At 42.8% G+C, this 26,913-nt stretch overlaps 2 protein-coding genes across 2 annotated transcripts; one reads left to right on the top strand and one right to left on the bottom strand.

Annotated features, from left to right (window-relative positions):
* Positions 1–297: 297 nt before the first annotated feature.
* Positions 298–4,906, bottom strand: LOC132351142 (protein pitchfork-like). The gene is made up of 6 exons (XM_059901045.1): positions 4,888–4,906; positions 4,508–4,650; positions 3,780–3,878; positions 2,918–3,048; positions 1,400–1,517; positions 298–366 (listed from the first exon to the last, which is right to left on the bottom strand). Exons 1-6 carry the CDS (start codon positions 4,904–4,906, stop codon positions 298–300), a joined length of 579 nt encoding a protein of 192 aa, XP_059757028.1.
* Positions 4,907–5,657: 751 nt separating this feature from the next.
* Positions 5,658–26,834, top strand: LOC132362915 (oviduct-specific glycoprotein-like). The gene is given in 13 exon segments (XM_059918136.1): positions 5,658–5,664; positions 6,240–6,365; positions 7,221–7,292; positions 7,849–7,957; positions 19,709–19,874; positions 20,333–20,457; positions 21,821–21,929; positions 22,030–22,060; positions 22,063–22,173; positions 22,176–22,213; positions 23,847–23,963; positions 25,216–25,346; positions 26,330–26,834. Coding segments are annotated over 13 exon segments (1,647 nt in total).
* The last annotated feature ends 79 nt before the right edge of the window (positions 26,835–26,913 follow it).

Genomic DNA, 26,913 nt, shown 5'->3' with positions numbered 1-26,913 from the left:
AGAGCTAGAGGGCAGGGACCCACAAATATTTCAGTAAAGTGAAGCCACCCCACTGAACACTCAGTAGAAACCCCCTTGACCCATCTACATGTATACACAACAAACCAGCACATGGAGAGAGAGCCCTCTGAACTAGTCTTTATGCTGTCATATAGTAGTTATGAGACCCTTGCCCCTCCCTGTGCCCCATGCTGGCAGACAGGTGGGCCAGAGCAATGCAGAAGGACAAAAGCAGCTGTGTCCTCAATCCTGGAGAGTCTGTGGTCAGGAGGAACACGTGAAGGTAGTCACAGCTTTTCAGTTGTAATACAGGCTTAGGTAGGCCACACGGTTCCGATGCTTTCTAAAGTCTTTGTCTGTGGATAGCTGCAATGGAAGAATGTTGTCTAGGTTAATATTAGAATGAGAACCCTCTGCCTCTGGTCTTCTTGGCTGTGCAAAATAGAACTGTATGTTAGAGCTGTTGTGGCCTAGCTGAACCCCAACCCATAGGAGCCTAGCCTTAGTGAGTCTCTCAACATTGCTATGTACATCTACTCTTTGTCATCTTACTCTAGGATATATCATAGGAATTATTTTCTCTTGGTAAATACTCAAGTATAGCTGGTAAATTTCTTGAAAACAAAGATTATGTGTTTAATTCTTGAATGTTACCCATAGGCCCTATCACAATTATGTTAATTCATTTGGTATTTAATAAATACTTGTAGAATTAATCCAAAGTTCCACTAGGGGGAAAAAGGGCACCTCTGGAATTATGATAGCTGACACGGATTGAGCATTTAGTATGTTACAGGTATGGTGCTAAATACTTTTCTACGATCTCTCAATCTTCATAACTTTATCAGATTGAGTCTATTATTACATCCATTTTAAAGATAAGCAAACTAAAAAAAAAAAAAAAAGATAAGCAAACTGAACTTAGAAAAGTTAGAGGACACACAGCAAGCAAATATGGAATTAGTATTTGAACCCACGCAGTCTGTCCCTGGTATCCATGTTCTTGCCAGAATGATCTACAGCCGCTTGATGATCTAATACTCAAGTGTTGTGATGGAAAGAGCACTGGCTTAGGAGTCACAGCCACAAGCTGCTTAATCCGTCTGAGCTTTAGTTTATTCCTCAATCATAGAGGATAATTATCTTGGACTACCACAAAAGATTGTTTGAGGTTTAAGTAAGAAAATGTGACTTTTGTTCAGCACACACACCTTTAAAAGTCAAGTGAAATTGTGTAACTCTCTAAAAAGATCCCTATATCCATATACACACAAAATTGTGCAAGTAATTTCAGGGGAACAAGGACTTCTTGTAGCTTATTCATAGACTCCTGGTTAAGAATCACTGATACACGTGGAAGTATTAAATACAGGGCTCCACAGAAGTCCAATCTTATTACCTCAGCTTTCAAGGTTCTTTTCTGTAGACATGGAACCTGGGCCCAGTCTGGAGATCCAAATTTCATTGGCCAGATGATTTTTTTGGGTGCCTTTATCTCTGGGTTATATGTGCCAGGGCTAGAAATAAAAATATAAAATATTATGTTGAATGAGTTAGTGACCATATACAAACCTCATCAGTACCACATGTGCACCTGAACTAGTCCTCACTCCTTTGGAAAAGGCAACAGACTGATTAGATTTTAATGTCAGGCAAGCATAGTGTTCCTTTGCCTGTTAGTGTATTTCTAAATAGGTGTTGTTAGTGTTCAAGATTTCTAGTCTTGACATGCAGTGAGGGTAAAAATCGACTCTAGTTTAAAATATTTCTGAACCTCAGTATTCTTAGCTGAGAGACCAAAAGATCCCAGAAATGGTGGATGATAAAAGAAATCTTCCACAGTGATGCTTAAGTTCTGCCCATGATGTGAAATTTCCTGACAATGGGATATTTTGTATTGCCTTTGTTCATAACACTTTGTCTTTTGGTGTAGACTCTTTGCTGTGGAAATAACACGTAGAATGGTCATGGGAATCAAGATTTAACACTTCTACTCCTTTACTGAAACCTTGAGAGAGTTACACTCACTCTCTGATCCTTGGAATTCTCACCAGTAAAAGAAAGACCTTGACCCTGTGCCCTACAATTGCGCATACTCTGAATGGCTTCCTAAAGCACTTAGAATGCCTTCCTTGGTCTACTAGGCCTATATACTCTAGCCCCTCCTCCTCCTCTGTTCTCATTTCCTCCTTGCCCACTACACTGTAGCCATACTAACCTTTTTTCTTTTTTCCTCACACCAAATTCTTCCCAATTTACAGCCTTTGTACTTGCAGTTCCTCCTGCCTGGGAAGCTCTAGGCCTAGATCTTCACAGGGCCATTTTAGTCTTATCACTGTGATTTCAGATCAGGTGTCATTTCCATAGAAAGACCTATCTTGACAGTCCTTGCCAAAGTAGATTCCAGTCATCACTCCATATCATATCATCTTGTTTGGTTTTATTAAGCACATCACTAGGTCACTATACTACCTGGTGTGCTCATGACAGCCCTAGCTTATGGCTACAGTCTTGGTATAATTATTAATAAGATCCCCTTTCACTCTCAGAAGTGACACACTAGCTAATAAATTATATGGTCACTCTCCTTATTACCACTGATATTTTCTTGTTTATTTGCTTCTCACCTGTCTGGACTCTATAGAGTGTAAGCTCCAAGAAATCAGGAACCTTGCATGGTGGGTTTAGTGCAAAATCTTCAGAACCTACAAGACTGCTTGGCCATTTATAGATATTTATTGAATGAATCACTATCCTCTATAATAATTTTGTAATTCTAGAGACCTGGAAGGCAAGAGGTTGAATCTTTAAAGATAGATAGTTTCTTATTTAGAGGACATAGTTGGGATGTAACCCCTTTTTGTACTTCCTTTCCTATTGCTCTTTGTTGAAGTGCACCAGAAAGAAGGGCACTTACCCAGGATAACAAGTGTCCTTAGAGTATGTCCTAAATCGAGGCAACAAGGCATTAAATGGAGCAAAATTTTGTTTGTGTGTTTGCTCCTGAGGACCGACTGTCTGGTACATGCCTGGGTAAGGTGTCATATCCTATTTCCAAGAAAAAGATCAATATGTTAGAGGGCAATATATATACATGTAAAGCCTTCTAAGTAGAAAAAACAAAATCATCCTCTCCCTGCTCATGTATCAGCTATGATTTAACCACCTCAAGCTATAGAAATAGGCCTACAATAGGTAGAAAACCAAGATAAGGGTATGGTTCAGCTACCTAAAGGTACCTAATGCTTAGGTTGTAGAAATAAACTTATGGTGGGTAGAGAGCCAAGGTAACTATTGCAGCTACTACCCCCACCATCCCACCATCCCACTCAGAGATTCTTTTACAGCCAGTATCCCTCTCAAGCTTAAGCATCAAGAAAATGTCCAACAAGAGATTAGGAGCCTATACTGAAGACTTGAAGGAATCACACAAAAGGGTGAAGAAGTTGGAATTTGTTTTTTAACTGACAAGATAATATGATGCATCTAAACAAAGCTTCCGGTATTTTAACACCAGGTATCTCAGGACTGAAGCCTTGCCTTTGTACCATTCCTTCTGAGAATTATTTTCCACTCTCCCAGGACACTCACACATACACATTTGCAATGTTAACATCTAAGCTTTTCATATAGGCTTCTTAGTAGCTTTCGTCTAAATGACTTTTTTTCTTGAATTTCAGGGCATGTCCTTTAGGTAACCTCTAGCTTTGTTCCCCAATGCAAATACATGCAGCATCATGGATCACACTAAAATCTAAGTACATTCAGCCATTTCTAACCTTGCTGATTGGCTTAAACCTCACAGCTGTTCTGGCTCCAAAAGCATATCCTTTTATACTGGTCGGGATCTTAGAGAGGTTGTATGCCAAGCCATACCTCTTCCGGTAGTATATAAAAAACAAACAAAGAAAGAAAAAACACACATAGAGAACATTATAGTTATTAAAACAGAATGAACTTAGAGTATTCCTGAATCGTCTCTGCCAAAGTTGCTCTTTCTTTCTTGATTCCTCTGCATCAAGACCATACAAGCAATTACATAAGTAACCCAGGCAACTCTACAAAGGAACGTGGCTGTATAGGTAGAGTGAATGACATTTCTATGCATTCCAATGAATCCAGTTTTCTAAGGCCCACAGAGCTGAATCTGCTGTAATGCAACTGTCAGTCTGATTATATGATTTCATAAACTGACCTACCAGCACAGCCACAGTCCAGGTTTGGACTAAGGGGAGCTATTGATTCCTTTGTAGGTGGGAATGGTGTGGGAACTATACTGGGGGCCACATAAGGCCAAGGCTTGCATTTGGTGGGGATTCAAAGGGGAGCAATGCAAGCAATGCAATTTCTGATATTGGCCCTGACAGCTGGTTGCAGAGGACCAGGGCACTTTCTCATGTTGGGACCCTGAATGTCACAAATCTCACAGGGCTTTTCTTCCAGGAAACTTAGGTACCCTTAGATAGTCTGCGAACTGAGACCTACTTAAAGGAAAGTGAATACTCACATCTTCTGCTATGTAACATCCAGGCCCTCTGTGGGGCACTCCCCTAAGAGGGAGAAACTTGTTCCCCAACAAGTTTGGGGGGTGGAAGTGAGGAAAGAGCTTCCTCTGTTGACATGTTCCAAAAGAGTAGTTAACCAGCGTCTCTGGAGAGCAAGAAAGAGGAGAAACTCCACATGAGGGAAGGCCCCATGGTCTAAGTGAGAGCTTGGGGACAGGTGGGGTGTGGGGAGGGGGAGCAGAGACCTGGGCAGACAGAACTCTGAACAAAACCGTGACCAATCCAAGGAGGAGGGTGAACACATTTCCCTCCTTTCCCCCTTGATCTTTCCCAGTCTCCTCACTCTTCTTCCTGCCTCTACTCTTGACTCAGCCCTCCTCACCTGCTTTGTTGAAGAACATTGTGCCAGTGCCACTAGGGTCAGCGTTTGTGTATTGCGTTGCCTAGGAAACAGAGGCTGGCCGGCAACCCCAGCTCTGGTGTTCCTTGAGGGGAGTGGCTCCTAGCACACATGCGCAGCAAGCGGAGCTGCCCCGGAGCCACGTTGGGTGGGAACCTGCACCTCCAGGGCCAGGAGCCCAGGAGAGTGTGAACTAGCAAAAACAAAGTGACTTTATGTGTACCAAGGATATGAGGGACATAAAAAGGCTGAGGAATTACTTCAGACTGAGGGATATTGATGAAACATAAAAATCTAATGCAACACGTATTCCTGAATGAAATAAGAAAGATGTGTTGTTGTGACAATTGCCAAATTTGAATAGGGTCTGTGGATTTAATGATAGTGTTTATCAATGTTGATTTTCACGTTGGTAGGGGTGTATGGTCATAATGTTTGAGAGAATCTCTGGGAGAGTAACAGTAGAGTTTTTAGGGTGGTTAGGGAATCATCAGAAAAATTATCTATACGTGGGGCGGGGGTGGGGGCGGGGGGAAGGGAGAGAGAAGTAACATTAAACGGTAAGAAATAGAACCTAATTTTAAAAATGGGTAAAAATTTGAATGAGCACCTCAGAGAAAAGAATGTCCAATCTGTACTACCTGTATCTTTCCGTTTCTTCCCATTTTGCTTTCTTTGTTTTGAATGTCAGGCTCAGCAATGGAGACTCTGGAATTAAAAAAAAACATCATTTGGGTGTTGGCAGACATTGCATGGAAGGTAAATGTGGGACATTAAAGGTTGAGCCTCTCTGGCAGTTGAGCTTGAACACTACTTATTCAGGACAGCTATGTGGAGGGTTTTTGAACTTAGCCAGTCACTGAGAAGACACTGAATTATTCAACATATTTTTTATGACTCTGTAAGATATTTATTCAAATTGTTCAACAAATATTTATTAGTGTCCAAATAACAGAGAAGATTTAATCATACTGGACTGTGTGCTACACAGATCATTGTGGAGATTCATCTTTGTCTCCTAAGAACTTATTTTGCAATGTTTTCTTACTGGAAGCAGGATAATGGATTTTACTAGCCATTCCATCTTTCCCTGTCTTTTTCTAGAAGCTTTCCCCACCTAATTTTCTGGACTGTTAGTAGGACATCAGTAATGCCAGAATAAAGCCAAATGGCTTGAGAGTTAGTTAAACCTTCTAAAGATGCAGACTTTGCTTTTATAGGAATAACTTAATTTGTTAGTTTATTGACAATGGACTACTTGAATCCTAGAAGTGAATTGCTGTCTTGGCATAATCCAAGCTTGTTTTCCTCACCCTCTTCCCCACTTCCAACAGGTGCTGTTGAATTGTGGGAGCTGGATGAGAATTCGACACTCATTGTCAGCAAGTTCTGCAAGTATAAGCATGATGACATCATGTCTACAGTCAGTGCCCTGAGCTCTGGCACACAAGCCGTCAGTGGTAGCAAAGACTTCTGGTGGGTCCCTGCTCCCATCGAGTCTCTAGGCCTCCTTTGTGTGTCTTTAGCGTCATACTGGCCTCATTAAGTAATGTTTTGGACCTATTATAAGAACCCAGTGACTAATTATGACATGTCTATAAGGTTTCCTTAGAGATTTTGCAGTCTACTGTAAAAATAGGCTGTATCAGATGTCCAGTAGGCAAAGACATAGGATGTGTCTGTTAAAGGAATTTCTTGTTTGAACACATGTTTTTATGTAGACAGTGTAGGTCAACATTAAGTTTCTGTTTCCTTTTGCTTCTTAGCATCAAGATTTGGGACCTTGCTCAGCAAATGGTTCTGAATTCATACCGAGATGAGTGCATGCTCTTTCCTTTTCAGTCCTAGCCTTGGCTGTTTTGTTTTAGATGGTACTAGGAATCCACCTGGAAGAGGCTTTCCTTGGCCAGAGTCAAAGGTGAAGGTGCCAGATGCCCAGTCACTTTGACACCAGTGACAAAATTGTTTTCTTCCCACTAAAGTTCTGCTGACCCCATTTCATGCAGTGGGTCCCAAGAGGAAGGGCTGGTTCCTGGGTGGGTCATTTACATTTCCTGGATGGGTGAACAAAGGGGCCAGAGTTGTTATCTTCATGCTTTGTTTTGAAACTTGCCTGTGACTCATGTCTGGAAAGGGCAGGAGGCTGATGGGTTGATGTAGGTTGTGAGGGTCAAGGATGAGGACAGGACTGCCTTAGCAGGACTTGGGAAACTGAATAAAGGTGCTCCTGGGATTTCGAGTGACTTCACCTGAGAAGCTTCGGCTCAGAGCTGGGCTCGGAGTCTTGTTCCAGACCCCTCTTCTCCCCTTTGCAGGCTGCAGTGCCTCTGGCTACCTTCCCGCCTCCCTGGCTTGGCATCCTCAGCAGAGTGAAGTCTTTGTCTTTGGTAAGGCAGCATGTCGAACTGTGTGTTGACTCTGGGAAGGGGAGGATGAGCGAGAGAGCTGACTCCATAATTCGAGACTCTGGCTGCTCAGCCTCATCAGCACACTCGGGCGCAAGGTGAATTATATTCATGGGGGTGCAGGGAGGTGGGATGATCCAAAAGTGGCTTTAGTTTAGCTTTGGAGAACATGATGATTGTTGTCCTAGTAGATTTGATTCCTGACTGTTTGCTGTGGCTCTTGTATTCATGGCTAGAAGTCAGTGGGCCACAAAGCAAGTAGATTGTTACATAGGGAATACTGTTGTATAGTAGAGACAGTTGTGTTAACGTGGTGATATGGCTGGATATATGGTGACATAGTTTGTGATAACAATTATGTCATCCATTAATTTAATTTCCACAACCCCCAAATGACCAATTATTCCTACTTTACCAAAGAGGAAACTGATGCTCAGAGTGGTTAACTTGTTCAAGATGGAGGGCATTCAAATCCAGATCTGGTTGAGTCCAAAGCCCATGCTCGTAACCTCTGTGATGTACTCTCTCTTTCCTTCAGGTGATGAGAATGAGACTGTCTCCCTTGTGGACACCAAGAGTGCAAGCTGTGCCCTCAGCTCAGCTGTGCACTCCCAGTGTGTCACTGGGCTGGTGTTCTTCCCACACAGGTACTGTTCTTTGTCATCAAGGGCCTGGTGGGTATGAATAGGAAGAATGAGGCGGGGGTGCTTGTGTTGGCATAGCATTAGCTGATTGGGTAGCTCCTTAAAGCAGGCACTGTTGTAGCTGAGGTTTGGAATGTGAAAGATCTCTTAAGACTGTAGTCCATTTTTTGGGTTGTATGGTCTCTGACTGCAAATGGCTAAAATATGGTCTTGTTCCTGCTCAACATCCAAAATGGTTAATATTGTGGGCTTGTAGGGCTGTGTGGTTGGAAAGCCTGTGTTTCTGGGTTATTGCGAAAGTTACAGGGAGGAACTAGATGGGATGGTTAGTTGCCAGGATGGCTGTCAACCCTGGCTTTCCTCCATTTCCTTTATCTTTCCTTGGAACTTGTACTGTAGACTTGAGTGGTAGCCAGACTTTAACCCAAAGTGGGGATCAGGCCACCTTCTCTGATCATTTTAGAGTGGGCTTTGGGGATTGCCCAGTCAGGTTTTGTCTTGAGACCCATGGGCTTTACCTTTCTCAACCTTCTTCTTCTCTCCTAATGCTCCCTTCCTGGTCTCTGTTAGTGAAGACTGCTCACTTGCTGTGCTGGACTCAGGCTTTTCTGAGCTGTAAGTGTGTTGTAGAACCCTGTGATCAGGAATCAGGGAGAGAAGCAGCAGATTGCTGGGTCCTTTTTCTCTTCTGAAAAGTATTGTCTCTTTCAAGGGGACTGGGTGATTGAAGCATGCTAACTGTTGACTGTCTCCCTGTTCTGGGGAGCTGACTCACAACCAGCTCTGTCCCTGGTAGAGGAGGAATGTGGTGGTGGGTGTGAATTCTAAGTCTGATATTCCAGGGGTCAGTCCTGTCCAGAAGTGTGCTTTCAATGTTGCAGCTGTACCCTGAGTCAGCTCCCCAGAGCCAGCTCTGCCCACCAGTACACCTACAACAGCTGTGGCTAAGCTTCACTTTCAGCCAGCTTGGAGCCTAGTCCCACCTACCAGCACACCCACAACTGTCATAGAACCACCACAACAGGAAGGCCCATGCAGGGTACACCTCTAGAGTGCCTGGCTTTGGTGACCAGAAGTGATTGCTCTCTGGTCCCCATAGGAATTCTTCTACATAAAGCCACTCCTTCAAGACTGGGAGATGTACCTGATCTATCTAATATATAGAAACAAACAGAGAGTTAGAAAAAATGAGGAGACACAGGAATATGTTCCACTGAAAGAACAAGACTAAACCTCAAAAAAATAACTGAACAAAAAGGAGATATGTAATCTACTGATAAGGAGTTCAAAGTAATGATCATAGAGTAATGTTCATAGAGTATGAAAGGGTGAACACAGTGAAAGTTTCAACAAAGAGATAGAAAATATACAAAAGAACAAATTGGGAAGAATACAATAACTGAAGTAAAAAATACACTAGATGGAATCAACATCAGATTAGATGACAGAGAAGAAGAGATCAGTAATCTGGAAGACATAGCAGTGGAAACCATACAATTGGAACAGCAAAAAGAAAAAATAATTTTTAAAATGAGGAGAGTTTAACAAACTTTGGGGACAACATCACATTGTAGTAACATTCATATTATAGGAGTCTAAGAAGGAAGAGAGAGAGAAAGGGACAGAAAGCTTATTTGAAGAAATAATGGCAGAAAACTTCCCTAACCTGGTGAAGAAAACAGACATCCAAGACTAGGAAGCACAAAGAGTCCCAAGCAAGATGAACTAGAAGAGACCCACACCAAGACATAATTAAAATGTCTAAAAGTTAAAGATAAAATTAATCTTAAAAGAAGCAAGAGAAAATCAACTAGTTACATGCAAGGGAACCCCCATAAGACTATCAGCTGATTTTTCAGCAGAAAGTTTACAGGCCAGAAGGGAGTGGCATGATATATTAAAGGTGCTGAAAGAAAAAAAAAAAAAGCAAGAATACTCTACCCAGCAAAGTTATCATTCATAACTGAGGGAGAGAAAAGAGTTTCCTAGAGAAGCAACTGTAAAAGAAGTTCATCACCAGTAAATTGGCCCTGTAAGGAATGTTAGGGGACTTCTTCAAATGGAAAAGAAAAGGCCACAACTAGATACAAAAAATTATGAAAGAAAATTCTCACTGATAAATGCAAACATAAAGAAAAAGGCAGTGGATCAACCACCTATAGCTAGTATGAAAGCTAAAGGACAAAAGTAGTAAAATAATCTACATCTAAAATGATTAGTTAAGGGTATGCAAAATAAAAATATGTAAAATATGACATCAAAACTCTGATACTCCCACAAAAACAGACACATAGATCAATGGACCAGAATAGAGAGCTGAGAAATAAATCCATGCTCATATGATCAATTAAGCTATGACAAAGGAGGCAAGAACACAGAACGGGGGAGAAAAGAGAGTCTCCTCAATAAATAGTGTTAGGAATGTTGCACAGCTATATGTGAAAGAATGAATTGGGCCACACTATCTTATTGCATATACAAAGCTAAATTCAAATTGGTTTTAAACACTTGAATGTAAGAATGTAAGACCTGAAACCATAAAACTCCTAGAAGAAAGCATAGGCAGTCAGATCTTTGACTTAGATCTTAGCAATAATATTTTGGATCGGCCTCCTCCGGCAAGGACAACAAAATGGGGGGTGGGGGAGGAAGAAAGAAAGAAAGAGAGAAAAAAGAAAGAGAGAAAGAAAGAAAGAAAAATGGAGCTATAGCAAATTAAAAAGCTTTTGCAAGGGGAAAGAAACCAGCAACAAAACAGAAAGGCAACCTACTGAATGGGAGAAGACACTTGCAAATCATATATTCAATAAGGGGTTAATATCTAGAATAATAAAGCACTCATATAATGTAATATCAAAAAACCCAAACAACTTGATTAAAAATGAACAGAAGACTTAAAATACATTATTCCAAATATAAATAAATAAATAAATGAATAAGTAAATAAATATGGCCACCAGACACCTGAAAAAATGCTCAACATCACTAATCATCAGGAAAAAGCAAATCAAAACTACAATGAAATAACACCTCACACCTGTCAGAATGACTATTATCAAAAACCAAAACATAAACGGGACAGCTACATGTAAAAGAATGAAATCAGAACACTCCCTAACACCATACACAAAACTAAACTCAAAATGGATTAAAGACCTAAATGTAAGGCCAAACTCTTAGAGGAAAACATAGGCAGAACACTCTATGACATAAATCACAGCAAGATCCTTTTTGACCCACCTCCTAGAGAAATGGAAACAAAAACAAAAATAAACAAATGGAACCTAATGAAACTTAAAAGCTTTTGCACAGCAAAGGAAAGCATAAACAAGACGAAAAGACAACCCTCAGAATGGGAGAAAGTATTTGCAAACGAAGCAACTGACAACGGATTAATCTCCAAAATTTACAAGCAGCTCATGCAGCTCAATATCAAAAAAACAAACAACTCAATCCAAAAATGGGCAGAAAACCTAAACAGACATTTCTCCAAAGAAGATACACAGATTGGCAACAAACACATGAAAGGATGCTCAACATCACTAATCATTAGAGAAATGCAAATCAAAACTACAATGCGATAACACCTCACACTGGTCAGAATGGTCATCATCAAAAATCTACAAACAATAAACGCTGGAGAGGGTGTGGAGAAAAGGGAACCCTCTTGCACTGTTGGTGGGAATATAAATTGATACAGCCACTATGGAGAACTGTATGGAGGTTCCTTAAAAAACTAAAAATAGAACTACCATACGACCCAGCAATCCCACTACTGCATATACCCTGAGAAAACCATAATTCAAAGAGTCATGTACCACAATGTTCATTGCAGCTCTATTTACAATAGCCAGGACATGGAAGCAACCTAAGTGTCCATCGCCAGATGAATGGATAAAGAAGATGTGGCACATATATACAACGAAATTTTACACAGCCATAAAAAGAAATGAAATTGAGTTATTTGTAGTGAAGTGGATGGACCTAGAGTCTGTCCTACAGAGTGAAGTAAGTCAGAAAGAGAAAAACAAATACTGTATGCTAACACATATATGGAATCTAAAAAAAAAAAAAAAAAGTGGTCATGAAGAACCTAAGGGCAAGACGGGAATAAAGACACAGACCTACTAGACAATGGACATATATACACTGCCTGCGTTTCAAGACTATTCTACAACATGCCCATTGATTCTAAGTTGCCTTACAGGCTTTCCTTTGAATTCCTGTTTTGATTGATTTAGCCAGAGCTGGTGTCTGTTGTTTGCAACCCCACAACTCCAACAATTACTGTCTTGATCAGTGGGGAAAATACTGCATATTCTGTGAGGTTGGAAGTGAATGGAAGCTGTTGTCAGAGTTATGGGAATCTTTCTGCGAAGTCATCACTGTCATCAGGAATAACAGCCCCTCTTCGTTGATTTCTATGAAGGGTATTTTCTGTCTTGTTCTGACCCTGCTCTGCTGACTCCACCCCTGCCCCCTTCCCCAAGAGTCTCTATGGGCCATCCACTCTCATGTGCCACCAAAGGTTGGGCAGCTGCTCATTAACATACACTTTAATAACAGTGTAGCATGCGCAGTTGGCTGTCTAATAACTATTCTCCCTCCTTCCTCCATATTTACCAACAGGACTTTGATTTTGTTCAGGTATGAGTGGCCATGTCCTTTAGAGAAGAAACACATCAAGAACTTGGGTCTTGGATGATTGTGCTGAACACCTGAATTAAGCAGTGCTGATTAAGCCACTTCTTCTGGATTTCTTTTAGTGAGTGTTAATATGTTTTCATTTTGGTTAAATTGCTTCTAGTTGAGTTTTCTGTTGCACCTAAAAAATGCAAATAGTTAATAGTCATTATATTTTTGAGTACTTACCCTTTAAACACTCTATTTAAAGTAAGACTTTTAATAATCTGAACACTCAGAAAGATAATTATTAATATTTTAATGTTATAGGTGGGAAAACAGGTTCATAAAGATTAAGCAACATGATCCAAGATTATATGGTCTGTCAGTCAGGGTCCTAAGGAAAACAGATGGTATACTCAAATTAAGATAATTTGAGGAGGGTTTATTTACAAAGAGACTAACTACAGAGTTTTGGGAGTGGTGTAGGGGAATCATAGAGCTAGTATAGGAAGCCAGGGCTAGAAGAGTGGAGCTGTTACAGGGAGAGGTTACCTGAAACTGGAAGAAGAGATAGTCAGGTCGAGCAGTCTTCCTTGAGAGGAACAGTGAACCTCGAAGGAGGGTTATGGTCATCTTGATGTGACTTCATAGGGAGTGATCCCTAGGGGAATAAACACCCTGACCTCACTCTCCTTCCTCCCTGTACTCTTCTGTCAGGCAGAGCCCACTGAGCTATTGGATGTAGTCCAAACAGACTAACTTGCAGGGGCAGAGAGCAAGGTGGAGAAGGATGGGGAGGTAGAGGGACAATTGGAAAATATCTGTTGTGGTCCAGGCTGTTTGCCCCTTACTGTCCTCTCTTGTCCAAAATGCAGGTTGCCTGCATATCATGGAATAAAAACAATAAGTATAAACAATGGTATAGAACGTTTAAGGCAAGGATATGTCACTGAAACTTGGGAAAGCCTGGGGAATACCCCATCCAACAGAGGCTGTGGCTCCATTTGTTCAGCCCTCTTTGCCTTCCTTTATGTCCTCAATGAATATTCATTGAGCACGGGCCAGGCCCTGATAGCCACCCTATGTTTGTGGTGATGAAGACACAGTTTCTGCTCAAGGAGCTTCTAGTCTAGTGAGCACGTGGATCACATCCTCCAGAGCCAGTGTGTGTCTCTCTCTTGTATCTCTTGGATGAGTGCAGAGGGAAGCACATAAGTTTTGTTTCTAAACAGGATTGAGATCCAGTTCCTGCTCTGCACTATCATTAGGTCCCACCTGCATGTTCAATGCCACCCTCCATACCTTCAGCTAATATTAACCTGAATCAGGAGATAATTAAGTCCCTGAATGCAACGCTAGATCAGATTTGGCAACATCTCACACCATTGGTAGATTACCCCTGGTGCGCTTTCTAACTCTAACGACTCTAATGAAATGCAGGTCAAATGTCATGACCTCAATACAAGAGATGCCCAAAGTTCCATCAGCTATTTATCATAATGGGATGATGTTCATTTGTTCATATTTTCACCTTAAACTTAAACAATTAGCCATCAACAGTGTCCTCATATAAAGTAACAGGAGGGAAATGGAAAGATAAAAACAAGTAATATAAAATATAGCTGTTACAATCCCTGCTTCTATAACTGGACCCAATGCCAGTTTCCTCTTTCTAAGCCAGAGTGTGCTCCTTGGCTGTGCTTTTTCTTAGCTCATTCATTCCAAAGGCAGACCATTTAATTGCTGGTTCTGGAGCTACAAAGATAAATCAGTCACATATCCTGACTAAAAGAGCTCACATTGCAATAGATGAAATAGTTATTTAATTTTAAATCTAGGCTAATAAGGGGTAAGTAGATACCTGATCTCTGGTTTGTGATGAAATTAAAAGAACAAGAACAACAATGAAAGCAACTCTGCTTTAACTGGGGTTTTTTTCACCCTTGGGATTATTAATTATCAATACTGGATAATTCTTTGCTGTGGGAGGCTGTCTTGTGCCTTGTAGGGTATTTAGCACCATCCCTGTCTTCTACCCACTAGGTACTAGTAGCACCCCTGCCCCCATCGTGACAAGCAAAAATGTCTCCAGACATTGCCAAGTGTCCCATGGGGGTGATGTATTGCCCAGTAGAAAACCACTGGCTTAAAAGGTAAAGAAAGAGGTCATTGCATGGATGTGCAATAACATTTTTATCTGTCTCCAAGTAATGGTCATTTAGTTAGTTGGGAATTCTCTTTTTTGTTGTTGTTACAAATAAACCTGCAATGAACATACTTTCTTTGTGTACTTGGGCAGATATGTCTGCATGGTAAATTTCTAAAAGTGAAGTTGCTGGGTTATAAGATGCGTTTAGGATTGTGGTGTTCTCAAAATGTCTTCTAAGGAGATTGAATGAATAGTGTTACCTTTACTACTTTATTAAAATATTCTTTTTTGAATTGCCTCAAGTTTTACACTTAAATAATATCTAAGAAATCATGGGTTTTGGGATAATTACATTTTCTAACACACATTAAAAAATAAGCACATAAATATTAAAATTAAAAAATCCTAATGTACAACCCAAAATTATCTTTTATATTAAATATTGGGAAACAATGCTCTAGTCTATCTCCTTCATTTTAGAGATGTGGTAAAGCTGTTTCAGGTTTACACTGATCTGGAGTCAACACTCTTTGTGTTCTTATGTTATTCAACGAATTGCTTTTGTTCGAGTCATACTTCTCCAATTCTTCCACATGAGAATCATGAAAAATTTGGTCAAATGCTTTGTTAAACCCACAGCCCTTCACGTCTGTGATCTTGCCTTCATCTAGTTGAGTGTTGTAGAATGTGGAATAGGTTGTGCTGCAGTGGGGATTTTTTCAGCAAGCCAACTAAAAGGTATTGTATGTGCCTTTTCTCATTTCATGAGAACAGGCTGAGCATTAGGAAGGAGTGTTTTCTAAGTATCTGGGTGGGTGTGTAAAAATACAAAGCAACGGTTGTACTTTTGACAGCAGGAACCCAAGGAGGAGGATTGGGAGTGAACAGTGCGACGTGGCACAGTGATTTTCAACCTGACCCTCACTCAGCATTTCACTATTCATCATCTCCTACACACAGAGGCTTAGTTGCCAATTCTTTGGCACAGTCATCCCTGAATGAAGCAGAGGTCACTCCTGGGCATCCATTGTTATATCTTGCCGTTCTTCTCAGCATCATTAGTCACTTTTGAATGGATGGAAGAGGGAGGTCTGGGATCCAGCCTTGCCCACTGCAGCAGACTAGGAGCCCAGAACACTGAGCCAGGTGCAGATAAAGGAGGTTCAGTTGGCAGGCAGATTTGGCCCTGTGATGGGTACAGCATGAACAGCTAGTGCCCCTGGAAGGAGTCTGGGTGGAAAGGCGCAAACCTCGTGGGAAATCTCAGTGATGTGGTATCTGGGGAGCAGGAGGTGGGGTGAAGGGAGGCTTAGAAGCAGAGAGAAGCAGGCATTGACATCAGGGTTATCTTAAAAGACAGGCAGTATGGCACCAGAAGCCTGGCAAGAATGAGTCAGGACCCAGGCCCTAGGAACCAACTGTGGTGCCTACAATTTATAAACCAGGAGAAATCAAAGTGGAGACCCAGAAACAAGAATTAGGGCACAAGGGCTAGGAACTGGGAAACAAGTAAGAGCTTGGTCAGTAGAGTTAGAAACTGCACCAGGGGTAATCTACCAATGGTGCGAGATGTTGCCAAATCTGATCTAGTGTTGCATTCAGGGACTTAATTATCTCCTGATTCAGGTTAATATTATCTGAAGGTATGCAGGGTGGCATTGAACATGCAGGTGAGACCTAATGATAGTACAGAGCAGGAATTGGATCTCAAGTTTGTTTGGAAACAAAACTCATGTGATTTCCACTGCACTCATCCAAGAGATAAAAGAGAGGGACACACACTGGCTCTGAGGAGTGTGATCCATGTGTTCACTAAACTAGAAGCTCCTTGAGCAGAAACTGTCTTCATCACCACATACCTAGGGTGTCTATCAGGGCCTGGCCTGTGCTGAGTGAATATTCATTGAATACATAAAGGAAGGCAAAGAGGGCTGAACAAATGGAGATACAGCCTCTGTTGGGTGGGGTATTCTCTGGCTTTTCCAAGTTTCAGTGAAATATCCTTGCCCTAAACATTCTATACCAACTTATTGTTCTTACTGCATGATATCCAAGCAACCTGCTGATACAAATTAAACTTTCCTAGTTTCTTCATATTGGAAATGAAGTGAATTCAACCACTAGCCATTGTTATTTGCCAGTGTCATTTATTATATTGATATCTGGTTAGCACCTCAGTGGCGTGTGGATTAGGTCAGCTGTGTGACTCTCCAAGAGGACGGGCATAGTGGATACACTGAGAACATCCAGTTTCTGGTCCCCCATGATTGAGGTTCACACCCTGAAATATGGGACCTTCTCATGGTCTGAGAGCCTCTGTAGCAGAAAAGAAAGCTGATGGATCATTGGAGTATAGACCTATGTTATTTATCCTTCATAAATTGTTGTATCCTTCATATTATTGCTGTATTATTGTTGTATATTTTAAAAATCCTGGTGTCCAGAATTGGATTCATTATATTCCTTAGGTTCATGACACTTCTCATGACAGTGTCACCATTGGCTCATATACTGGCTCAAACACTGTTGGCTCATACAAAAATTCAGATTTTTGTCTTCTCTTGAGAAATTGAAGAATCCTCCAAAAGATTGGTTCTATTTCACTGCAAGGCAGAAATTAGTGGCTACTCAGGGTGCTGTCCCTGTTCATACCAATCTCTGCTGTCTCCTGACCAAGAGGCTTCATGTTAGTTGAAATGTATCACTGAGCTTGAACTGTTATTCTTCCAATTAAGTGGAAAGTGAACTATTCTACTGTGTCCACTACACTGATTTACATTACCTGCCTGTCAGCATTTGAGTTTGAGAACCCTGCTCTCGGGGAAACACTTATGGTATCACTAATACCTGCTACCATTGACCTTACTATACCTTACTATATGAAAAGCACTGAACTAACAGTTTTTCACACATTATCTCTTTTTTTTTTTTAACGTCTTTATTGGAGTATGATTGGTTTACAATGTTGTGTTAGTTTCTGCTGTATAACAAAGTGAATCAGCTATATGTATGCATATGTCCCCATATCCTCTCCCTCTTGCGTCTCCCTCCCACCCTCCTTATCCCACCCCTCTAGGTGGTCACAAAGCACTGAGCTGATCTACCCTTGTGATGCGTCTGCTTCCCACTAGCTATCTATTTTACATTTGGTAGTGTGTATATGTCAATGCTGGGACGAAGTGACACATTATCTCTTTAATACGTATAAAACCCTGTGAGGTAAGTTCAAGTGTTATCTCCATTTTACAAATGTGGAAGCTGAAGCTCAAAGGGCTAAGTAACTGTCTAAGATGATAAAACTTCTAATTTTTGACACTAGGATTCAGACTTTGGCCTGCCTGAGTCCATGTCTTGTGCTTTTTAACTTTACATTACACAGCTTTCCTAAACCACTAATCTTAAAACAATAGAATTACTGCTGCCCTTCAGTGTTTCTTCCTCATACTCAGTCCACTGAATTCCAGGAAGAGTGGCTGAGTACCACCCTGCCCTCGCCAGGGCCCATGGTGGACACCCACTCTGTGCCAGTGTCAGAGGGATTTGTTGCTTTGTTGGATCTGAGAGCTATAGCTCTGCTGGGCGGGAGGACAGGAGATGCTGGGGTCACTGTGACTCTGGGGCAGCTGCCCATTAATCACTGTCCCTGGTTTTGTGTGTGTTTAGCTGGGCTATCCCAGTGCTGTCCCAGGGTCATACCTGGGGAAGCGCATGTAAAGGGGTTCCATGTCTAGACCTACAGCTCTCAGAACATGGAGATGGGGAAGCTGTTGCTGTGGGTTGTTGAGTGTGGTGGGTCCCAGCCCTGCAATGTCTCTCAGTCCAGGGGTGCCAGGCTTCATAAGCTTGTTGGTGCCTAAGAAGCATCCTGGGACTCAGGGGCCTGGATTAGGTAGAGGTGAGACAGGACACAGTGAAGGGCCAGAGGGGCCCAGGGAGGAGAGATTAGAGCAGTGGTTGTGCTCTGGCAGCACATGAAACATTTTTATGCCTGACATCCACCTCAGACCAATTCAATCAGAATCTCTGGGAGAGGACCCAAGATAACACGACTTTTATTTTATTTATTTATTTTTTAAAACATCTTTATTGGAGTATAATTGCTTTACAATGGTGTGTTAGTTTCTGCTTTATAACAAAGTGAATCAGCTATACATATACATATGTTCCCATATCTCTTCTCTCTTGCGTCTCCCTCCCTCCCACCCTCCCTATCCCACCCCTCTATGTGGTCACAAAGAACCGAGCTGATCTCCCTGTGCTATGCGGCTGCTTCCCTTTAGCTATCTATTTTACGTTTGATAGTGTATATATGTCCATGCTACTCTCTCACTTTGTCCCAGCTTACCCTTCCCCCTCCCCGTATCCTCAAGTCCATTCTGTAGTACGTCTGTGTCTTTATTTCCGTCTTGCCCCTAGGTTCTTCATAACCATTTTTTTTTTTTAGATGCCATATATATGTGTTGAACAAAAGAGCAAAGAGTCCAGAACTCCTAGTCTGAGCATGGGCCTCTTGTGCCATGTTAGCTCAGAGATCTTTCTGGAAGTGCTGGCCCTTGGCTCATGTTCCCTCCCCTAATCTGTTCAGGCAGAGAAAGTCAGTGCCAGGACAGGGTGTCAGGACTGAGCTGTTACCCACGAGGAAACAGCAGAGGGACAGTGCCTGGCCAGGGGCGGACCATGTTTTCAGAGGCCAAGCTGGCCTGAGCCTGCTCTCTCCACCCCAGGCTGTGTGCTTGTTTCCCTCTGGCAGGGGAAGTTGTGGTTTGCAAATCCTCCCTGGAGCCTGAAGTCCCTGTTCCTGGGTATTGGAGCCCCGTGCTGGGAGGGACTTTAAGAGGCTCTGAGAGTTTCAAAGACCTGCCTTCCTTTCCTCAGTCACATCCACTGTGCCCTCCACAGGGTGCAAAACAAGGGGTCTTGTAAGGGAGGCTGAGGTTGTGCAGAAAACACTCCTGGCCTCACCCCTGGTCTCCCTGCAGGTTCACCACGATGCTGTCCACATTCGCCAACCGGGAGAAGTTTGTCAATTCAGTGATAGCCCTCCTGAGGACACATGGCTTTGATGGTCTGGACCTCTTCTTCTTGTACCCTGGACTCAGAGGCAGCCCCAGCCGTGACCGCTGGACCTTTGTCTTCTTACTTGAAGTAAGGCCAGCCTGGCAGCTCCCGAATGCAGAAATGATTCTACTTTGATCATATCTGGGCTCAGGGCACAGGGGAAGCCTAAGGCCGGGGACAAGGGCAAGACAGCAGTAACAGAAGGTTGTTTACTGCCATCACCTGCAGGTCTTGGACAAAGAGCTGCCTAGCAAGAGCCCTATGGTGGCTCTTTCTCTCTGTCACATCCGGGCCTTGGCCCAGCCCTCCAGCCTGAGTGATGCCTTCTCCTTGCAGCTCCTGGACTCCCTCAGGTGGGCTGTCTGAACTCTGCTCCTGGGCCTGCTGCCAGCCTTCTGTTCAATGACTTACCACATTGACTCACGTCCGCCTTTCTCACGAGCCTGTGGGCAGGGCCTGTGTCTGACTCTCCTGGCTCAAAGGGCTCCGTAAATAAAGGTTTCTTGGATGAGTCTTGTTTTCCCAGACTCTGCTTTGTCTGGTTCTCGCGTCTGCTTGCTTTCAGGAAGGAGGCGCAGCTCACCATGCGTCCAAGGCTGCTGCTCTCTGCTGCTGTCTCTGGGGACCCCCATGTCATCCAAAAAGCGTATGATGTGCACCTTCTGGGAAGGTGAGTGGGTGCTGCCTTGGTGGGCAGGACATTGGAGGGAAGGAGGCATCTCAAGCTCAGAACCCCAGAGGTGCCCAAGCACTGTCCTTGAGCTTTCCAAGTTCCTGCCCTGCTGTGAGTGCACCTTTGGGAGGTGGGCTGATCAGGAGCATGGGTGGGGACAAGGATTATTCCAGTATATTCTGGGCTTTGCTTAGGAGATCAGCGGGAGGTGATGTAGTACCAGTCCTCACCACAGCATCCTCTTGGGTAGAGATCTATAGCACCCATCGCTGGGTCTCTAGGAGAGAATCCAGTGGTCTGGCCTCTGCTGTCCCAGAGTCCCCTGTAGGCATTCACTGGGTGCCAGATAGCTCGTATCACATAGACGGATTAGTTGCCAACTACTGCCTGTGGGCAGGGCCTGTGTCTGACTGAGTGCCAGATAACTGGTATCACATAGATGGATTAGTTGCCAACTACTGCCACTGCAACAAAAATAGGAATGCCCAGTGAGGCCCAGTTTTCAGAGCACAGGACACATCTTCATGCAAATGTTACAAAGCCAGGCAGAGAGTCATAACTCTCTGGACATGCCAGCTCTGCACTAATTTTCCCAAAGCTCAAGAATCAAGTATTTACAGATGTGAAAACTGAGGCAGATTCAGAACACAAGAGCTCTTGGGTGTTCCTCTGTGTGATTACAATTAGGGAGAGTGGTTTCAATGTGGCAGGAAAGGTGAGAACCCAGTGGGGTGAGTTGGCTAGTGTTGGTCTTACAGCCAGGCAGGACTGAGTCCAACTTCACCCAGCTGGGTCACCTTAGACAAATTAGATAACCATCTGAGTTTCAATTTCTTCATTTTAAAACGGAAACAATTGTGGTACTTAGGGCATTGGCCAGATTAAAATTAAATTAGATAATTCATGTTAACTTCTACACCTGTGACCTGGTAAGGCTCAATTACACTTTGTCATTTGGAAAGCTTTCTGGAAGAGATGGGTTTCAATGGTTCGTTGAATGGTAGAAGGACAGAAGCTCTTTTATGCTGTGGGTCAGAACTGCTTACACATGACGATTTATGCAGACCTCTCTTGCACTTGTATCAGACTGAATGCCTTTGTTTTCTGTTCTGACCCCTGCTCAATCCCTTGGATACTCTCAGCATGGCATAGGTCCTGATGCACCGCCGTCCCTAACCAGCTGTGTGTTCCAGGGGCAGCCTCTCAAGTGGAGGGCACAGCTTGGGCAGTCCCCACAGGCAGAAATGGCAGGGAAGTTGGGTGCCCAATGTTCAGCTAGTTAGCTAGTTAGTCCTGTGATGATTGGACTTGGAAATCTCGCTAGCACGATCTTCATATTTCCTCTTCCTGCCCCATACAGACACCTGGATTTCATCAGCGTCTTGTCTTATGACTTACATGGAAGCTGGGAAAAGTTCACAGGACACAATAGCCTGCTGTTCTCTATGCCCAAGGACCCCAAATCTTCAGTAAGATAAAGAAAGCTCTCATGTGTCCCAGAAATCTGTCCCTGAGTCAGGCCATTGGCTCTTGGTAAGTAGGGGGCTTTTGTATTCTTCTTACCTGCAGGCATATGCCATGAACTACTGGTGAAACCTTGGACACCCCCTGAGAAGCTCCTTATGGGGCTCCCCACCTATGGATGTACTTTTTGCCTCCTCAAAGCCTCTAAGAATGACTTGTGGGCAGAAGCTGTGGGACCAGCATCTCCAGGGAATACACCAAGCAAGCTGGATTCTTGGCTTATTATGAGGTGACAGGAATGGGGACCTCTGTCTGTTAGTTAGGGCTCCCACACCCCAGCCCAGGGCAAGAGCAAGGACAGGGAGAAAGGCAAGAGTGAGGGCTAGAGACAGGACAAGGAGGTGGTTTACTGGGGCAAGGGAAACCCACTCTCTGGGATATCCTCTGTTTCTTCAGGGGAAGTTATTTGAGTCCTTTGTAAGGGATGAGGGACTGTGTGGAGTCTGAATGGAAGGGGACAGATATTTTACCCCTTAGAAGAATCTTAAATGGTATTTAAGTAAATCCTGACTTTCTATAGGCCTATTTAAACATAATTAATATTTGCAATATATAAATGTGTGTCTGTATATATATATATATATATATATGTGTATATATATATATATATATATATTCATATATATAATTTCAAACATTTGCAAAAGTAAAAGAATAGTAAAACTTCCTCTCACTCACCCTGATTCACAAATACCCCTCACCCAGCTTCGAGAAATAACCACTCATGGCCACTTTTGTTTATTCTCTGCTCCTTGACTCCTTCCTTCTCACTAGTAGATTATTTTGAAACAATTCCAAGACTCCCCCATCACAGATTCTTTCTCCTCTAGCTCGATTCCACTCCCTAATCCCCATCTCAACAAAACTTGCTCTTGAATGGAGGAAAGAGACATGGATCTAACAGAATGTGAAACACAAGAGAAGATAGTAAGAGGCACTGAGTGTGTGGCCATGGTACCTGGGAATGTCTTATGGCACAGGTAGAATCCTGATGAGCAGGAATGACAAGATGGGAAGGACCTCTTAGGCAGAGAACAACAGGCACATAGACACAGGTGTGTAAGGGCACCAGAGGGAGAGCTGTGTCTTTGCCTGTGGTAGTAGTGGAGGTGCTGGTGTCCCTCCAAAATGCTCTGTGCTGGCTGCCGGGAGATGTTTCCCTGTTAATCCAATGAAGCATGGTTATGAGTGATGACATAGTTGAGGGAATGTCCTTGAAGGACATTACGGGTCAAAGAGATTTTGATAACACATTTAATGAACCCTCCCAAAAAATCACTTACATATTAACTTCTGCAACCCAAGTTGAACATGTCTATATCTTTACAGCATATGGTCTCCAACTCAGTGCTGTATACCCAATCCACATGCAGTGCTTCTTTAATTGTAATAACCTAGTTCTCCCTGCCTTCCAGACCTTTACATTTATTATAGATTCAAAAGTTAGTTTACCTAGATGGGGCAGTTTATATTGGTTTTAATAAGCAGAGGAGATACTTGTTAATGGAAAGTCTTTGAAAAAGATACAGGTTTGGTCCAGAGTCAGGTTTGTTACTGTAGTTTAGTATTGACATTATTTACCACACCCCGGTTTGGTTTCTTAAGGATGCCACCCACTCCTTGATTCTCTCCCTGTTTTTCCATCACAGATATTAGGGGAAGGGATGTGCAATAGCAGAAATTTTGAAGAATAGTGAGGAGGTCCTTTGTGAGTGGTTGCCCTACCCACTCTTCAGTCTACCTTCTCCTCACTCCCTTGTGATTCTTGGATTCTTTAACACTGGGGGAGGAATGGTATGTCTGTCGGCATTTCTCTCCATGGCACGTCACAGAACTGACCTCTGTTCTGATGTTCCTGGCAGATTTGCTCCTTCATCTGGAGAGTGAAGAAGCACTGGATTGATGATCAGTATGTCCCATATGCCTACAAAGGGAAGGAGTGGGTTGGCTATGATGATGCCATCAGCTTCAGTTACAAGGTGAGACCTTGTTCCTTTCTTGCTCCAGCATAGAGTTTCCCTCTGCTTCCATGAGGCCTTTGTCTGTACAGTGTGTGAGTGTGTGTGTGTGTGTGTGTGTGTGTGTGTATGTGAGTGTATGTGTGTGTGTATAACTATAAAACTGGCAGGTTAACTTGTTAGCCTGTAAGTAGAAAAAAATCTCGGAATCTTCATTTTCAAACTTAACAATTATGGGGTTCATTCTTATTTAACGTTTGGGGAAAGTAAATCCCAGAAAGAGCCAATTGATTTGGCCAAGTCATGGAGCTGCTTGGATATGACAGATTGTATCTTTTCCATCAGCCTTACAGAAAACACTCATAAAGTAATAATAAAACCTTGATTCAAGGCTAAACATCTGCCTTTTAGTTATATCTGAGGTTTAAAAAATCATGGATAAAAGCCTTTATTTTCTTATACGTGTAAAGTGTACAATATTATCTGCTCTTCTCCTCCTTTCTAGCATCACTACGGTATACGGTATGTTGATGTGATTTTTAAAAAATGAAGCAATATCTGTCATTTAATATGATGATAATGGTGATTAGCAGGCTGGGGAGCCAGACAGTGTTTAACATTTATGAACATTTATTATGTGCAAAGCATTGCTCCAAATATTTTACATGTAGGAATTAAAAAAAATTTTTTTCATATCGTGGCAAAATATACACAACATAAAAGTCACCATTTAACCCATTTTGTTACAGTTCAGTAGCATTAAGTACATTCACATTGTTGTGTAACTATCACCCTTATCCATCTCAGAACTTTCTTGTCTTCCCAAACTGAAACTCCACACCCATTAAACAACTCCCCATTCCTCCCTCACGCAGCTCCTGCTAATCCCAACTCTACCTTCCATCTCTATGAATTTAACTACTCTAAGTACTTCTATGAGTGGAATCATAGTATTTGTCTTTTTGTATCTGGCTTATTTCACTTACATAATGTCTTCCAATTCCACCCATGTTCTAACATGTGCATGTAGGAATTCTTTGGATCCTAAAAATGTTGGAAATGTTATTATCCATTTTTTTTTTTTTACACATGAGGCAACTAAGAGACATAGCTTTATGTAACTTTTTTCAAGATCCCATAGCTGATAAGCAGTAGAGGCTAGATTCAAATACAGACTACATGCCTAACCATCCTGCCATATTGCCTTCTGAGAGCCCATCTGTTTTTGCCATTGTACCTAGTACAGTGGGTTGACTGACTACTGTTTTTTCAGGCATTTTCCATAAAGAGAGAGCATTTTGGGGGGACCATGGTGTGGACATTGGACCTGGATGACGTCAGGGGCACTTTCTGTGGCACTGGCCCTTTCTCCCTTGTCTACACATTGAATAATCTCCTGGTGAAGGCTGTTGAGTAGCTATGACCTGGAAACGGGTTGGCTGTTGCACACCCAGCTACTGGTGCGTGCTTTCTGTTAGATCTAAAGGCTTTGGTGAGGCAACATGACACTGAAAGAGGAGAATAAGCTTTGATGACACGTTAGTCTGCTTTCTAATCTTGGTTTGAATGCATGCTCTATTAGATCTCTCTGAGCTTTGTTTTCTCCATCTACAAAATGGGAGTAATCCTTATACTCAGGACATGATACAAACTAAATGAGATATGGAATGAAAACATGCTGGCTCATAGTGAACACAATATATGTTAGTTTATGTCTCTATTTCTTTTTCCTGTTTTCATGGGACAAGAGCCAGAAAAGGAAATTAGGTTTCTTTTTGATATCTCTTTGATAGTAGAGACTGCCTTGGCAGTTAGGAGATGGAACCTGGCATGCTAGAGCTGCAACAATCTTGGAGATGGTCTATAACCCTCATTTTGTGAGGAGACTAGGGCTCAGAAAGATAATACAGCAAGTCAGAGGTGGAAATGGGAATCCAACCCAATTCTTTACGAAATGCTGTCTAGAGCAGCTTCCTTGCCCTCAGCCTTGTTCCTGGTGCCTCCCACAATGGGGGACACAAAAGGGTTCTCCTTGAGGATTCCACAAGTAAGAAATAGGCTTTGGGGGCAAGGTCTTGCTCAAGGTGCAAAGGTCAAATCAAGGGCTTAAGCATAGAGAACTGGCAGACTCGTCCTTGAGGTTACTCACCAGAAATGTAGCCGACCCACCGAGTGCCCATGGGCCCCTGGGATCATGTTACCATGATGAGGTAGGGGAGCAGCGTTTCTATGTATTGAGATTTTATCTATTTCCTCAAGTGGGTGCATTAGGAAATCCTCCAATTCTGGTGTGGGAGCAAGTACTTCAGCCCTGGAGTGGGTCTAGTCCTGCCAGTGGTAGGATGGGAAAGAAGGGGTAGGAATCTCAACCTTTTCTGATGATTTCCTCTAGAGTTCAGCTCAACTCCTTCACCAAAATTTTGGCTCTCAACTACTGTGAATTCTTCAAGAATTGGCCCTGAAAGGCTGACTGTGATCAAGGATTTGACCACTGATTTGGGGATCTTGCCCCCCGGAGGAGAGGCTGTGGCCACGGAGATCCACAGAAAGTCTGAAACTTTGACCACAGTCCCCAGAGGTGGGCTTGTGACCCCTACAAGGGAAACTCTGTCCTTTGGAAAGCACCCTGTAACTCCAGAATGGAAGACTGTGACCCCTGGAGAGGAGACCATGACCTCTGTGGGCCACCAGGCTGTGACCCCTGGAGGGATAACTGTGGCTCCTGTGCATCTTCAGACTGGAGAGAAAATCATGCCCCCAAGAAGGAAGGCTGAAGCCCCTGAGAAGATGACCGTCCCCTCAGAAAAGATGACAGTCACCCCTGCTGGGCAGACTGAGACATTGAAGAACTTGGTGGTTTTTATGGTCTTAACTGGTCTTGGCTGGTTTTGACTGAAATGGCTCAGGCATCTTCAGTCAGCTAGTGGGTTGGGTTGGGGTGGGCTGGTTTATCGTGGTCTCACCTGGGCTG

This window comes from Balaenoptera ricei, chromosome 1 (genome assembly GCF_028023285.1).
Source record: "Balaenoptera ricei isolate mBalRic1 chromosome 1, mBalRic1.hap2, whole genome shotgun sequence".
NCBI classification, from domain to species: Eukaryota; Metazoa; Chordata; class Mammalia; order Artiodactyla; family Balaenopteridae; genus Balaenoptera; species Balaenoptera ricei.
The sequence above is the reverse complement of the archived record's forward strand: the minus strand, read 5'-3'. Positions and strand labels throughout refer to the sequence as shown.

Bases quoted from the DNA above. Each gene is read 5' to 3' on its own strand.
- LOC132351142 (XM_059901045.1), bottom strand. The intron at 3,049-3,779 runs GTTAGAAATGGC...TCTTGGAAATAG, and splicing joins GGTTTAAGCCAATCAGCAAG to GATATGACACCTTACCCAGG. The intron at 367-1,399 runs GTAATAAGATTG...CTTCCATTGCAG, and splicing joins AAAGAACCTTGAAAGCTGAG to CTATCCACAGACAAAGACTT.